Raw genomic sequence first — 14474 nt, 5'->3', positions numbered from 1 at the left:
CTGATGAGGGGCTTTTGCCCGAAACGTTGATTTCGCTGCTCGTTGGATGCTGCCTGAACTGCTGTGCTCTTCCAGCACCACTAATCCAGTATTTGATTTTCAGCATCTGCAGTCATTGTTTTTACCTCCAAGTGATCTCTACAGGCCAACTTGTTTTTTTTGTGTTGTCATGTCTCAGCCATTGTATTTGGGAGTTCAGTTCCATACTGGAAGGGGGGAGTGGGAGGTGAATATGGAGCTCTGACTGCCTGAGGGGTGGATGCAGTGCTCTGTCTGGTGGATGGGTGTCTGGGGGAGTGGAAACAGTGCTCCATTGAGAGTGATGTTTCCTGAAACTTGGAGGCAGCCCTCCTGTTGATGTGATGTCAGCTGGAAAGAGACTCTTGAAGGAAGGAGATAATTTGAAAACGGCCATCCCCATCCTCAGAATAAACCTCTGCAGCCTTGCTGAGGGTATTCCAATATCATAACTGGCAGCATGCTCAGCAGAAATGATGGGGCTAGAGGAAACTGATAGCTACCCTTTTTAAATCAAAAATCAATGCATGCAAAGTAAAGATGTATGCTTGGAGTTCAGCTCTCCTTGAATGGTGCAGAGTTCTGTGTTATCTTTGCAGAAAAGCCACTTGGATCATTTCCCATTCCCTGCTGCTTCAGGGACATTTCCATCATTAAAGAGTCACCAAGGTTATGAAGAGCTTTGAGTGCACTTCGATAAATGTAAATCAGAAACTGCTGCTTCAATAACATGCCTGAGGGCCTCTGCCAATGGAGCATCACAGTGTGTTGCTTGACCTTTTGATTTGGTCTTCAAAAGCTTTTCTCTCACTGGGTTACGTCCAGCTTCGTCAGGTAAATTGCGAAAAATGTGGAGTGAGAGTTCAGAGAGTTCTTGGCTTCCCTGTTCGGCCTGCCTTGGAGTTCTCTAAAAGTGCCTTGGCTCCATCTCCATGTGAGAGGCAACTTTTGACTGCTGCATCCCACACTCCATTCCCTCACCCCTCGATCTACTGCCCTTGTGCTAGTGAATGCTCTTAGTCTCACTTAGCACGCATTCGACCACGCCAGAATGGGATAGATTGGGCATTTTCAACTCAGCAGGCACTGACTGGTGGTGTGTCACTGTGAATGAGTGCCCATGAAAAGGGATTTTTTAAAAAATCATGGTGAATTATTAAGCCATGCTGTTTGGGCTGGTGGTCACTTGGCAGTGAGGAGGTAGTCATGCATGAAGACGTGGGTCTGGAATAACATTGCAGGTACCTGACAGATCCAAATCCAGTCCCCTCTGTTCGATTTAGTGGATGCAGGATCAGTCAGGATTGGAGTCTGCGCTTCGTATTCCCACCCAGAATTCCCTCAACATAACTCCTCAGCATAACCAGGGTTCCACGTGAGGGACAAGCACTCACACTGAGTCCCAAAGAGACTCACCTCATGCAGAGAGGTGTAGAGGACACTCCATGTGGGACAGAGTAGGAAGGGAATACAATGTTGAGAGTTCTCTCAACCTTGCACCCTCACTTCAATTTTGCCTAACTGTACCCCTTTTTCTTGTTTTTAGTTTATCGATGTTTTTTTCTCTCATAATCTTTCTCGCCCCTCCTTCCCCATCCCCACCCCCTTTGTTGCCCTCCTTTCCCCACCCCCCACTCCCTTTGTCACCACCCCTTCCCCACCCTCACCCCCTTTCTTGTTCCCCACCCCCACTCCCTTTGTCGCCCCCCCCTTCCCCACCCCCACCTCCTTTCTCGCCCCCCACTTCCCCACCCCCACCCCCTTTGTTGCCCTCCTTTCCCCACCCCCACTCCCTTTGTCACCACCCCTTCCCCACCCTCACCCCCTTTCTTGCCCCCCACTTCCCCACCCCCACTCCCTTTGTTGCCCTCCTTTCCCCACCCCCCACTCCCTTTGTCACCACCCCTTCCCCACCCTCACCCCCCTTTCTCGCCCCCCCCCTTCCCCACCCCCACTCCCTTTGTCGCCCCCCCTTCCCCACCCCCACCTCCTTTCTCGCCCCCTTCCTTCCCTTTTACATGCTCACACTCCCCCTTTTTCCAGTGCACATTTCCCCCCCACTCCCCCTTCTCATTTCAGACACAACATTAATTCAATAAGCGAACAGACCTTTCAGGTGGAAAGATTCCAAGGTACTGTTTCGAGGCGGGCGGGGGGGGGTGCACAATTACTCCCCAGTATCACAGCTGACATTAATCTCTCAAATTGACAGCATCACTAAAACACGGATGGCCTGGTTGTCAGCACCTTGTGGGAGTTTGGTGTGCATAAACTACGTAAAAGTAAATCATTGGTTTTGGCGAGGGGGGAGGGAATTAATCTTTTTTTTCTTTTGTTTATCTTTCCTTTCTTATATGTACAACATGCCTCGAATCTCCCTGCCCCCCACCCCCCCTCCCCTTTCTGATGAATCCACTGTATAGTTCCAGCGGCTGTTGTCTTAACGTTTGGATTTCCAGTTTTTCCAGTTTCCCTTTGTATTTCTATCCTGGCTTTGATCGTTCGCTGGCAGGCACGCTGAGAATTTATGGAATTTTGGTTTTGGCAGGGGTCCTTTATTCTCGGTTGGGTGCTGTCTGCCCAGTTGATTGACTCTTCTGTTCTTTTGCAGTCGGATGTGGTACACCAGAGTGTCTTTGAGTTGATCCACACGGATGACCGAGCAATGTTCCGACAGCAGTTACACTGGGCCCTGAATCCACCTGCCTGTCAGGAATCCGACCCCCGAGCAGATGGTGAGTTATCGAGTAATTCGCCGATTGATATCAAAGCCCTACAGTTAGCTGCAGATATTCCTTTGAGTCAAGTCAAAGATGCTGGGAAATGTAAAGAAAATACGCTTGATGGACGGGGCAGCACGGTGGCTCAGTGGTTAGCACTGCTGCCTCACAGCACCAGGGTTCCAGGTTCGGTTCCAGCCTCGGGCGACTGGCTGTGTGGAGTTTGCACCATTCTCCCAGTGTCTGCGTGGGTTTCCTCCCACAGTCCAAAGATGTGCAGGTCAGGTGAATTAGATGTGCTAAATTGCCCATTGTGTTTGCTGCATTAGACTGAGGGAAATGGGTCTGGCTGGGTTACTCTTTTGCAGGGTTGGTGTGGACTTTAGGCCAAAGGGCCTGTTTCCACACTGTGGGGACTCTGTTTTACCGAATGGTTACAGCACCGAAGTGGTAAACTCAGCCCGTCATATCTGTGCTGGCCCTCTATAAGAACAACTTGTCCCGCTCCCCTCCTTCTGTGCAGTCCTACCAATTTACTTTGCTCCGTCTGCTTATCGGTTCCCTTTGGAAAGCCACAGTGGACCTTGCTTCTGCCACACGTTCTCAGAAGAACAGCCATTCCCACAAAGAAAAATGTGCAAGTTGGACCAAGAGTGCTTCATGTTTGACTCTGAGAAAGTGAGGACTTCAGATGCTGGAGACCAGAGCTGAAAAATGTGTTGCTGGAAAAGCGCAGCAGGTCAGGCAACATCCAAGGAGCAGGAGAATCAATGTTTCGGGCATATGCCCGAAAGAAGGGCTTATGCCCGAAACGTCAATTCTCCTGCTCCTTTGATGCTGCCTGACCTGCTGCGCTTTTCCAGCAACACATTTTTCAGCTCTGCTTCATCTTCAACACTGCTCAGGAAACTCTGGATTAATTTGTGCGGGAAGGGTTTGCAGCGGCACCTTTAAAGGACATCACTGGATGCTCAGCTTGAACATTCGAAGGTTTTTGTTTTGCAAGAAGGCCTCCTGTAAATCGCGGCTGATTGACCATGCAGTTTTACAGCCTCGGGTTAGATTAGATTAGATTCCCTGGAAACAGGCCCTTCAGCCCAACATGTCCATACCGATCCTCCGAAGAGTGACCCATCCAGGCTTATTCCCTGATCTGATATTTACCCCTGACTAATGCATCTAACACTCTGGGCAATTTAGCATGGCCAACTCAACTGACCTGCCCACCTTTGGACTGTGGGAGGAAACCGGAAAACCCATAGGAAACCCATGCAGGCACTGTGACAAAGTGCAGACTCCACTCAGACAGTTGCCCTCAGACAGTTGCCCAAGGCAGGAATTGAACCCGGGTCCCTGGCGCTGTGAGGCAGCAGTGCTAACCACTGAGCCACCGTGCCAACCAAAGAATTGTGATTGGACTGTATAGTGCATTAGGTTCATTGCTGATTTTGGAGGGCCACTTCGGGCATGACTGTGTGAATGTGCTGTAACAATTTCCCAATTCATTTTTTTTTTAAATTCCGATCACCCATCTTTGTGTTTTACTTTCTAAAACCTCCTCTTTTTGTTTGACTACCCAGGTATTCCAGAGAACCACAGCCTTTGCTCCAGGGTCATGACTTTTGATTTGCCACCTGAGAATTCCTCTTTCATGGAGAGAAACTTTATCTGTCGCTTCCGATGCCTGTTGGACAACTCTTCTGGCTTTCTGGTAAAGAGTACAGTCTTGGCTCCGTTCCTGCCCCCATACATTATGCTTAGAACTGAGTTGACCCTTTGTGCAAAGAGCACTCCCTGTCGGGAGGCTTGCTTAGTGAGTTTGTTGAATGCTAAGCTCGGGACCCGGAGAGTCTACGATTGGCATCCCATCTGGGTTTGATAGTTAGGACGTCGTGTTTCTCTCCTCCACGTTCCTATACTGACAGGGCTATGTGATGGGTGTTGCTGCTCCTGTTACTCAACCCATCAGGACGGAAATTGGTGTTCAGGTCAGTCCACCTTGGACTTTGCATCTGGACCACAACAACTTATATGGCGCCTTTACTGTTAACGAAACAGTCTAAGGTGTTCACAGGAGTGGTGTAAAACCAAGTGTGACGCTGAGCCGCACTGGGAGATATTAGATCAGATGACCAAGCTAACAGGAGGGAAAAATGAGGTCAAGCAGTGACCATTTGGTTATGTGTGAGGGTATGTAATGGAAATGATGAAATGCCATATGATGCAGTGTATAATCAGGCCTCTATGTTGGCATGCTGCCTTCAGGTGGACTGGTCTGTTGGATAAGCCACTCTCCTGGGTTTTGAGCACAGGAGATTGTGGCCCTGGGCTGGAACCAGTACATTGTGTCGTTTTCATTCATTGATTCTGTATTTTGTCGCAGACGCTGAACTTTCAGGGCCGGCTGAAGTTCCTACATGGGCAGTATAAGAAAGCGGACGACGGTACTCCCATCCCCCCTCAACTGGCTCTATTCGCCATGGCAACACCTCTCCAGCCTCCGTCCATCCTGGAGGTGCGCACCAAGACGCTCATCTTCCAGACTAAGCACAAGCTGGACTTCACGCCGATGGCATGTGACACCAAGTACGTTGTGTGGGGCATGGCGGTGTGAGTGGGACTGTAGATGTGAACAGTAATTGAGAGTGTGTCAAACAAACTGAGGTGCTGGTGGGGAATTGGGGAAAGCAGTCGGTGATGGTGACCATCAATCGACTGGACAGTCACTAATATCCTTACCCAGTCTGACCAATGTGTCGCTCTCGAACCCTCAGTCATGTGGTTGACCCTTAACCGCTCTCTGAAATCGTTAAGGCATCTGAGGGAGTCGAAGGGCACGTGCTGGAAAAGCACAGCAGGTTAGGGAGCATCTGAGGAGCAGGAGAATCGACGCCTCGGGCATAAGCCCTTCATCAGGAATGAGGCTTGTGGCCCAAGGGGGCCTGAGAGAGAAATGGGAGGGGGGTGGGGAAGGTAGCTGGGAATGTGATGGGCAGATGATGGGAGCATCTGAGGGAGTGTATCCAATCAATTCTTTGACCCAACCCTTCAAGAGCTAGCTGTCCTACGTCTGCGATGGTATGTTGGACTGCCAGCCAACCTGGAGACCATTAAATCAGAGTGGAAGCATGTTATCCCTGAGCTCAAAGAAGGCAGGAAGATGAATTGAAACAATGAGACCCACCATTATATTCAAGAAGAGCTCTCACAGCTACCTTCTCGAGGGCTATTAGGGATGGGCCATAAATGCTGACCTAGCCAACAATGCCCACATACTATGAATTAAACCCATGGGTTTATTTACGTGGCGTCAGTCAATTAGAAAGTCCTTCTTAGTTTCTCTCCTCTCCGATACGCGTTGACCCATAGTAGTGCGGTGTGGTGCACTGTAGCCCACTACATGAGCCTTCACAGAGTGTATCAGGAGCTCTCTCAACTGATAGCTAAACAAGAGCGCAGCCAGAAACGGTTGCTCTTTCAGGACAAGGGAGTGTTAATCCTGGCTTTGCCCTACAAACCCCAGGGAACTATTTGGGTTCACACAACACCCGAATGGAGTACAGACTGCAGATTTGAACACCCTGTTTCTAGAGAGGGCAGGTCATTTAATCCAGCTCTTGGCTGGAGTGGGGGTGATGGAGTGTGGGGCAGGTGCTGAATTTGGACCTCACTCACCTTCGAGATGGTCCAAGGTGTGGTGTTCTCACTATCTGGTATTGTTCACTTATGGAGTGCTGTTGTTCTACTGTTTACAGGGGCAAGTTTGTGCTGGGTTACACAGAAGCAGAGCTGTGCATGCGAGGCACAGGCTATCAGTTCATCCATGCTGCTGATATGATGTACTGTGCTGATAATCACGTGAGAAGTGAGTATAGCCAAAGGACACCTTTCAGTTACACTGAGAAGCGATGTGTTCTTTGACCATTTGAGTCCAGAAACCAGGCAAGCTATCTTTCGGCGGATTGGCCATGCCAAATAGTCCATAGAGAAGAGGGATATGCAGGCTGGGTGGATTAGTCATGGGAAATACAGGGTTATAGAGTTAGGGTTGGGATGCTCTTTGGAGGGTCAGTTTGGACTCAGTGGGCTGAATGTCCTGCTTCCACACTGTAAAGATTCCATGGTGTTATGATCATCTGTAAATTGGATGATACCAAGCATGGGTTTGACAAAACTAAGTATAACGTGAAGAATGAGAAGAAGATAAGGCTGCAATAGTCATTTACATTAGCAATTAATGGCATCCTACTGGGTAATATTGTCCGAGTCCTCTTGCCAATTAATGTATTTGGATTCACAGAAGATGTCATGGGGCCCAAGAGTACATTACTCCTGTCGTAGTATCATCTTTCCACAAGAGGGAGGGATCTGTCCAGTGAAGCACAAAGCTATGTGTTTGCAGAATACACATTTTACGACACACACCTTAAACAACTACAGCAGTAGAACGTCTAATACCAGAACTCAGAGTCATAGAGATGTACAGCATGGAAACAGACCCCTCGGTCCAACCCGTCCATGCCGACCAGATATCCCAACCCAAACTAGTCCCACCTGCCAGCACCTGGCCCATACCCCTCCAAACCCTTCCTATTCATATACTCATCCAGATGCCTTTTAAATGTTGCAATTGTACCAGCCTCCACCACTTCCTCTGGCAGCTCATTCCATACACATACCACCCTCTGCATGAAAAAGTTGCTCCTTAGGTCTCTTTTATATCTTTCCCCTCTCACCCGAAACCTATGCCCCACCCCAGGGAAAAGACTTTGCCTATTTATCCTATCCATGCCCCTCATTTTGTAAACCTGTGTAGGGTCACCCCTCAGCCTCTGATGCTCCAGGGAAAACAGCCCCAGCCTGTTCAGCCTCTCCCTATAGCTCAAACCGTCCAACTCTGGCAACATCCTTGTAAATCTTTTCTGAACACTTTCAAGTTTCACAACATCTTTCCGATAGGAAGGAGACCAGAATTGCTTGCAATAGTCCAACAGTGGCCTAACCTGTACAGCCGCAACATGACCTTCCAACTCCTGTACTCAATACTCTGACCAATAAAAGAAAGCATACCAAACACCTTCTTCACTATCCTATCTACCTGCGAATCCACTTTCAAGGAGCTATGAACCTGCACTCCAAGGTCTCTTTGTTCAGCAACACTCCCTCGGACCTTACCGTTAATTGTATAAGTCCTGCTAAGATTGGCTTTCCCAAAATGCAGCACCTCGCATTTATCTGAATTAAACTCCATCTGCCACTTCTCAGCCCATTGGCCCATCTGGTCCAGATCCTGTTGTAATCTGAGGTAACCCTCTTCGCTGTCCACTACACCTCCAATTTTGGTGTCCTCTGCAAACTTACTAACTGTACCTCTTATGCTCACATCCAAATCATTTATATAAATGATGAAAAGTAGAGGGCCCAGCACCGATCCTTGTGACACTCCACTGGTCACAGGCCTCCAGTCTGAAAAACAACCCTCCACCACCACCCTCTGTCTTCTATCTTTGAGCCAGTTCTGTATCCAAATGGCTAGTTCTCCCTGTTTTCTGTGAGATCTAACCTTGCTCACCAGTCTCCCATGGGGAACCTTATTGAATGCCTTACTGAAGTCCAAAGATCACATCTACTGCTCTGCCCTCATCAATCCTCTTTGTCACTTCTTCAAAAAACTCAATCACGTTTGTGAGACATGATGTCCCATGCACAAAGCTATGTTGACTATCCCTAATCAGTCCTTGCCTTTCCAAATACATGTTTGTCCTGTACCTCAGGATTCCCTCCAACAACTTGCCCACCACCCACGTCAGGCTCACTGGTCTATAGTTTCCTGGCTTGTCCTTACCACCCTCCTTAAACAGTGGCACCACATTAGCCAACCTCCGGTCTTCCGGCACCTCACCTGTGACTATCGATGATACAAATATCTCAGCAAGAGGCCCAGCAATCACTTCTCTAGCTTCCCACAGAGTTTTCTGGTGCACCTGATCAGGTCCTGGGGATTTATCCACCTTTTACTGTTTCAAGACATCCAGCACTTCCTGCTCTGTAATCTGGACACTTTGCAAGATGTCACCATCTATTTCCCTACAGTCTATATCTTCCATATCCTTTTCCACAGTAAATACCGATGCAAAATACTCATTTAGTATCTCCCCCACTTTCTGTGGCTCCGCACAGAGGCCGTCTTGCTGATCGTTGAGGGGCCCTATTCTCTCCCTCGTTACCCTTTTGTCCTCAATGTATTTGTAAAACCCTTTGGATTCTCCTTAATTCTATTTGCCAAAGCTATTTCATGTCCCCTTTTTGCCCTCCTGATTTCCCTCTTAAGTATACTCCCACTGCCTTTATACTCTTCTAAGGATTCACTCAATCTATCCTGTCTATACCTGACATATGCTTCCTTCTTTTTCTTAACCAAACCCTCAATTTCTTTAGTCATCCAGCATTCCCTACACCTACCAGTCTTCCCTTTCACCCTAACAGGAATATACTTTCTCTGGATTCTTGTTATCTCATTTCTGAAGGCTTCCCATTTTCCAGCTGGCCCTTTACCTGCGAACATCTGCTTTTGAAAGTTCTTGCCTAATACCATTAAAATTGGCCTTTCTCCAAGTTAGAACTTCAACTTTTAGATCTGGTCTATCCCTTTCCATCACTATTTTAAGTCTAATAGAATTATGATCGCTGGCCCCAAAGTGCTCCCTCACTGACACCTCAGTCACCTGCCCTGCCTTATTTCCCAAGTGTCGGTCAAGTTTTGCACCTTCTCTAGTAGGTACATCCACATCCTGACTCAGAAAATTTTCTTCTACACATTTAACAAATTCCTCTCCATCAAAACCCTTAACACTACGGCAGTCCCAGTATAAGTTTGGAGTTAAAATCCCCTACCATAAGTACCCTGTTATTCTTACAGATAGCTGAGATCTTCTTACAAATTTGTTTCTCAATTTCCCGCTGACTATTGGGGGGTCTATAATACAATCCCAATAAGGTGATCATTCCCTTTCTTATTTCTCAGTTCCACCCAAATAACTTCCCTGGATGTATTTCCAGGAATATCCTCCCTCAGCACAGCTGTAATGCTATCCCTTATCAAAAACCCCACTCCCCCTCCTCTCTTGCCTCCCTTTCTATCCTTCCTGTAGCATTTGTATCCTGGAACATTAAGCTGCCAGTGCTGTCCATCCCTGAGCCATGTTTGATGGAATTGCAGACAATACTAGCATGTGAGATGGTGATCAACCCAGTCTTCAAGGCATTCTTTTTCACATTTTCTAATTAAACTGGCAATCATATAGATTTCTAAGTTTCAAACAAATGTACTATTATTACTCGATTCCGGAAAGATACAGAACACTATGCGAGTGAGACTGTTGGTAGATTGCAGACATACAGGTAACCAGAATGGTCAATGAGACAAAATGCGATCCATTCGAAGGCATTATATGAAACAAAGGAACAGGTTAATCTATGGGATAACCCCCCAGCAGTGCCATGATTATGTGAAGCACCCTAGTCCATGCTGTTGAGTTCCAGAGCTCACTTTTGTAACTTGTAAAGTGTCAGTCAACTGCGAGGGCACTTGGTAGAGGGAGTCTGAATACTCTAGGGTCTCAGTCACTTTTGTGTGACCAATACTGGGCCGAAAAGGCTACGCTTTCCATTATTTGGTCAGTGGAAGAAGTAATTTGAATGGGTAAGTTGCCTCTTTCACTTCCTGCTTTTTAATCCATCATGTTTATGTTTCAGTGATTAAAACTGGCGAGAGTGGAATGACAGTGTTCAGATTGCTGACCAAACATAACAGTTGGGTTTGGGTCCAGGCCAGTGCCCGTTTGGTCTATCGAGGTGGACGGCCTGACTCCATCATTTGCAAGCAGAAGCCTTTGACGTAAGTGCACAGTTCACAGAATGTCAACGTGATTCTTGGTCTGGCATCTCACTTTGATTGTCTGTGTGTCTGTGTGTGTGCGTGCAAGTGCACTGGTTTAGAGGCTCTGACAATAGAATTATAAGGTTGACAGCATGGAAACAGGCCCTTCAGCTCAACTAGACCATGGCGTCTGGTTTTCACAATGAAACTCGTCCCATTTGCCTACGTTTGGTCCATAGCTGTCCCATCCATGTACCTGTCTAAGTGTACGTGGCCTGTCCTACAAAAGAAATCACTCCTATCTAAGGCCCCTGCAGCAGAGAGGTGTGGCTGGATTGTGAGTGGTCTTTGGTGCCACCCATTAGCTTCCTAGTGGGGGTGGTTGGGCTGTTGGGTTTGGGAGCAAAAACTGGGCTGTTTGAGTAGAGGTCAGGAGTGGTTGTTTGGATTAGATTAGATTACTTACAGTGTGGAAACAGGCCCTTCGGCCCAACAAGTCCATACCGCCCCGCCGAAGCGCAACCCACCCATACCCCTACATTTACCCCTTACCTAACACTACGGGCAATTTAGCATGGCCAATTTACCTGACCTGCACATCTTTGGACTGTGGGAGGAAACCGGAGCACCCGGAGGAAACCCACACAGACACGGGGAGAATGTGCAAACTCCACACAGTCAGTCGCCTGAGGCGGGAATTGAACCTGGGTCTCAGGCGCTGAGAGGCAGCAGTGCTAACCACTGTGCTGCCCACAGAGGTTGTGTTACCTCTGTGTTATCACCAATGAGCAAAGGGGTGGTGAATTCTCAGGTGTAGAAAAAGTAGACTGCTGGCCAGCTTGTTTACTTGACCAGCTCCCTTCCCTCATTGCCCTGGATTTTGCAGAGCGCATATAAGATTCTGAAGACCCATTGACAGCTACTGTCCTAAGCATCTCCTGTGGCTGACTGCATGGTGATTAGGTGTCAGAAGCAGGAGGCTAGGAAGCTTCCCCTTCTCTCTGGATGGAGAGTCCAGTCCTAACGGGCGGCAGTGTCAGGATTATGGCGCTCTCATTTATGCCTGAGGTTAGAATTTCTTTCACTTGGAGTGTAGAGCAGGATCTCTGGGATTGAGAGATCTGGGTTTAAGCCACAGGAAAGTGGTGTTGGGGCAGAAAATCTGATGGAGACTCAGTGGGCCGAATGGTCTACTCTTCCTGTTTCTCACAGTGCCCTTCTTCACCTCCATGCTTACATTGGTCATGTCTAATACAAAGCAGCTCGGTCAAAATGGAATACTGATGTAAGGGGTTTCCTTTGCTCAGTCTGAGATCAGAGTCAGGAGTTTTTTTGGTTTGACGGTCATGTCGATGACTAAGCCACTATAGTTCAGTTGCAAATGCACGGTTAAGACTGGAGGTTACAAAACAAGTAAGTAACTTCTCTCTTTCTCCCTCCCTCTCCTTCTCTCCCCACCTCGCCATCTCTCCCCTCCCTCCCTCCCTCCCTCCCTCCCTCCCTCCCTCCCTCCCTCCCTCCCTCCCTCCCTCCCTCCCTCCCTCCCTCCCTCCCTCCCTCTCTCTCTCTCTCTCTCTCTCTCTCTCTCTCTGTCTTTCTCTCTTTCTTCCCCCCCTTACCCCACTCCTCTGTCTGTATGTCTGTCTCTCTCTGTCTCCATGTGTGTATCTTTCTCCCTCTCTGTCTCTCTCTGTGACACTCTGTCTCTCACTGTGTGTGTGTCTCTCTCTCTCTCTCTCTCTCTCTCTCTCTGTCTGTGTCTCTCTGTCTCTGTGTGTGTGTGTCTGTCTCTCTCTTTCTGTCACTGTCTCTGTCTGTCTGTGCCTCTGTGTGTGTGCGTCTCTCTGTCACACTGTGCCTCTGTGTTTGTTTCTCTCTCTCTCTCTCTCTCTCTCTCTCTCTCTCTCTCTATTTCTCTCTCTCCATTCCAATTCCCAAGGAATGAAGAAGGTGAGGAAAATCTCCGGAAAAGGTCCATGCAGCTGCCATTCAATTTTGCTACAGGAGAGGCAGTTCTGTATGATCACAATCCATTACTTTTGGGGCAGCTGGAGTCATTCGAGATTAAAGGCAAAGGCACCAAGGTTGAGAAGGTTTTGACAGGGGTGAACGGGACTGACCCAAAAAACGGAATCAACCCCAGTTCACTTCTGGGTGCCAGGATGATTCAGAATCCATCTGCGTACACCTCATACAATGAAATGCATTTTAACCTTGACGATATCTTTGCCAACGACTTCTCTGTTTTAAATGTGCCGGGAGATTTCTGTCAGCCAGGCAATCATGGCAAAAATTCTTCCAAACAGGAGCAGATGGACCTTGACCAGGCTGACCCGCTGTCAACCATCATGGATATTCTGTCACAAAAAAACGTGGATGAGAACGACCTGTGTGACACTCTGGAAAACCTGGATGTGGAGAACACGGAGTTGGAGCAATGGGAGGACACCTTAATGAAAATGGACAATACATCGATCCCAGATGATTTCAGTGACATTCTCACCTCTGATTTTATATTGTCATGTGTTGAGAACATGCTGACAAAAGACAGCCCGGAAGCTAACAAGTTCCCGCAAGAGGGCTTAGACCCCGCAGTAGGAAGTATAACTGGGCCGAACCAACACAACCCATTGCCACAAAAGCCAGTTGGATTTGAAAACCAAAACCTGGCAATGCCTGGCTTTCAAAATGCGATAGCAGCGGCTCAGCAGATCCCGATGGCTTCTGGCCCCCACACCCCGTCTCGGCCTACTCCCCAGACTCCCGTCACACCTGGGCCGCAGACCGTGCTGCCGTTTGGACTCCAGAACGCGCATGTGCCTCAGTCACAGAACGAAACGCATCCCAGAATTCCGAACCCGCTGGGATCATCCACATGGAATCCCCTTCCGGTGAGCCAGTATAATCCTTCTAACCAGCGGGGTCTCGTTCCGCTCGACCTTCAGGGTCCGTGTGGATCTACACCGGCCAAGCCGAGCTGTGTGGGGCAGGTCAGTGGGCAGCAAGTGAGCACAGGGAAGGTGTCGTTACCAGGGAACTTGCAGCAGTCCGTGCTACATCAGCCACAGTACTCGGGTCTGGATGGCCAGCTGGAAGTGCAGTCTGTCCAGGTGCTGCAGCCGCAGCAGAAGCAGCCATTGCCACAGTGGCAGCCGCAGATGCAGAATGGACAGCAAGATCCCATGCTGTCGCACCGAGTGCTAGACCGCTTTCAAATGCGGCAGCCATCTTGTGGATTGACACACACCTTGCCGGAAAGGGGCTCTGCAGCTTGTTATCTGAACCAAAACAGCAGCGGGCAGCTTCCTTACAGCTGCAGCGTAGCAAGCAAGCACAGGACCACAGTGAACCAGTTTCCGATGGGACTGCCTCCCAGCACCAACAGTAGCTGCATGTTCACCTCCTGTGAGTACGAGGGAAGGGCCCCTCCTCCCAGAACTGAACCACTGTTTCCAGACAGCAGCTCCCTCACTCCTCTGCCTCCCTACAGTAAAACAGAAGGATTGCAGAACCACAGTCCCTTCCAGGCCACCTGTTACTATGAGAAAGACCCTGTTCATTCTGTTATAGGCTCCTCAACTGTCCCCAATGGGGAACTGAGCATTTATCAGTCGGCCTGTCAATTCGAGCCAAACTTTCCTGCATTACCGCTCGCCGAGAATTCTATCTGCCAAATTCCAACAGGTCAGGCACCTTGGAATTGAAGCAATTAATTTAAGGTGAGGACGGTATGGACAGTAAACCATACATATTAAACAATTAACCCCATGCAGATACACAATCACATTAAGGTTGTAATGTTGCTGGAATATTTTAAGGATGTGAGTGGCGTACTGATTGGCTGATCTTAGAAGGTG

General features: G+C 48.5%; 1 protein-coding gene across 3 annotated transcripts in view; it reads left to right on the top strand.

Moving 5' to 3' along the window:
• Positions 1–14474, top strand: part of ahr2 (aryl hydrocarbon receptor 2) — a 155549-nt gene that overhangs the window by 133295 nt on the left and 7780 nt on the right. For all 3 annotated transcript variants that reach the window (XM_072578370.1, XM_072578369.1, XM_072578371.1), the window contains 6 exons: positions 2630–2753; positions 4319–4449; positions 5122–5324; positions 6494–6603; positions 10494–10635; positions 12557–14336. In XM_072578370.1, coding sequence (XP_072434471.1) covers positions 2630–2753; positions 4319–4449; positions 5122–5324; positions 6494–6603; positions 10494–10635; positions 12557–14321 — 2475 coding nt within the window. In that variant the 3' untranslated portion in view covers positions 14322–14336. The remainder of the gene's footprint in view (positions 1–2629; positions 2754–4318; positions 4450–5121; positions 5325–6493; positions 6604–10493; positions 10636–12556; positions 14337–14474) is intronic.

This window comes from Chiloscyllium punctatum, chromosome 10, assembly GCF_047496795.1.
Source record: "Chiloscyllium punctatum isolate Juve2018m chromosome 10, sChiPun1.3, whole genome shotgun sequence".
NCBI classification, from domain to species: Eukaryota; Metazoa; Chordata; class Chondrichthyes; order Orectolobiformes; family Hemiscylliidae; genus Chiloscyllium; species Chiloscyllium punctatum.
Note: the sequence above shows the minus strand (reverse complement) of the source record. Positions and strands in the feature narration are given on the sequence as shown.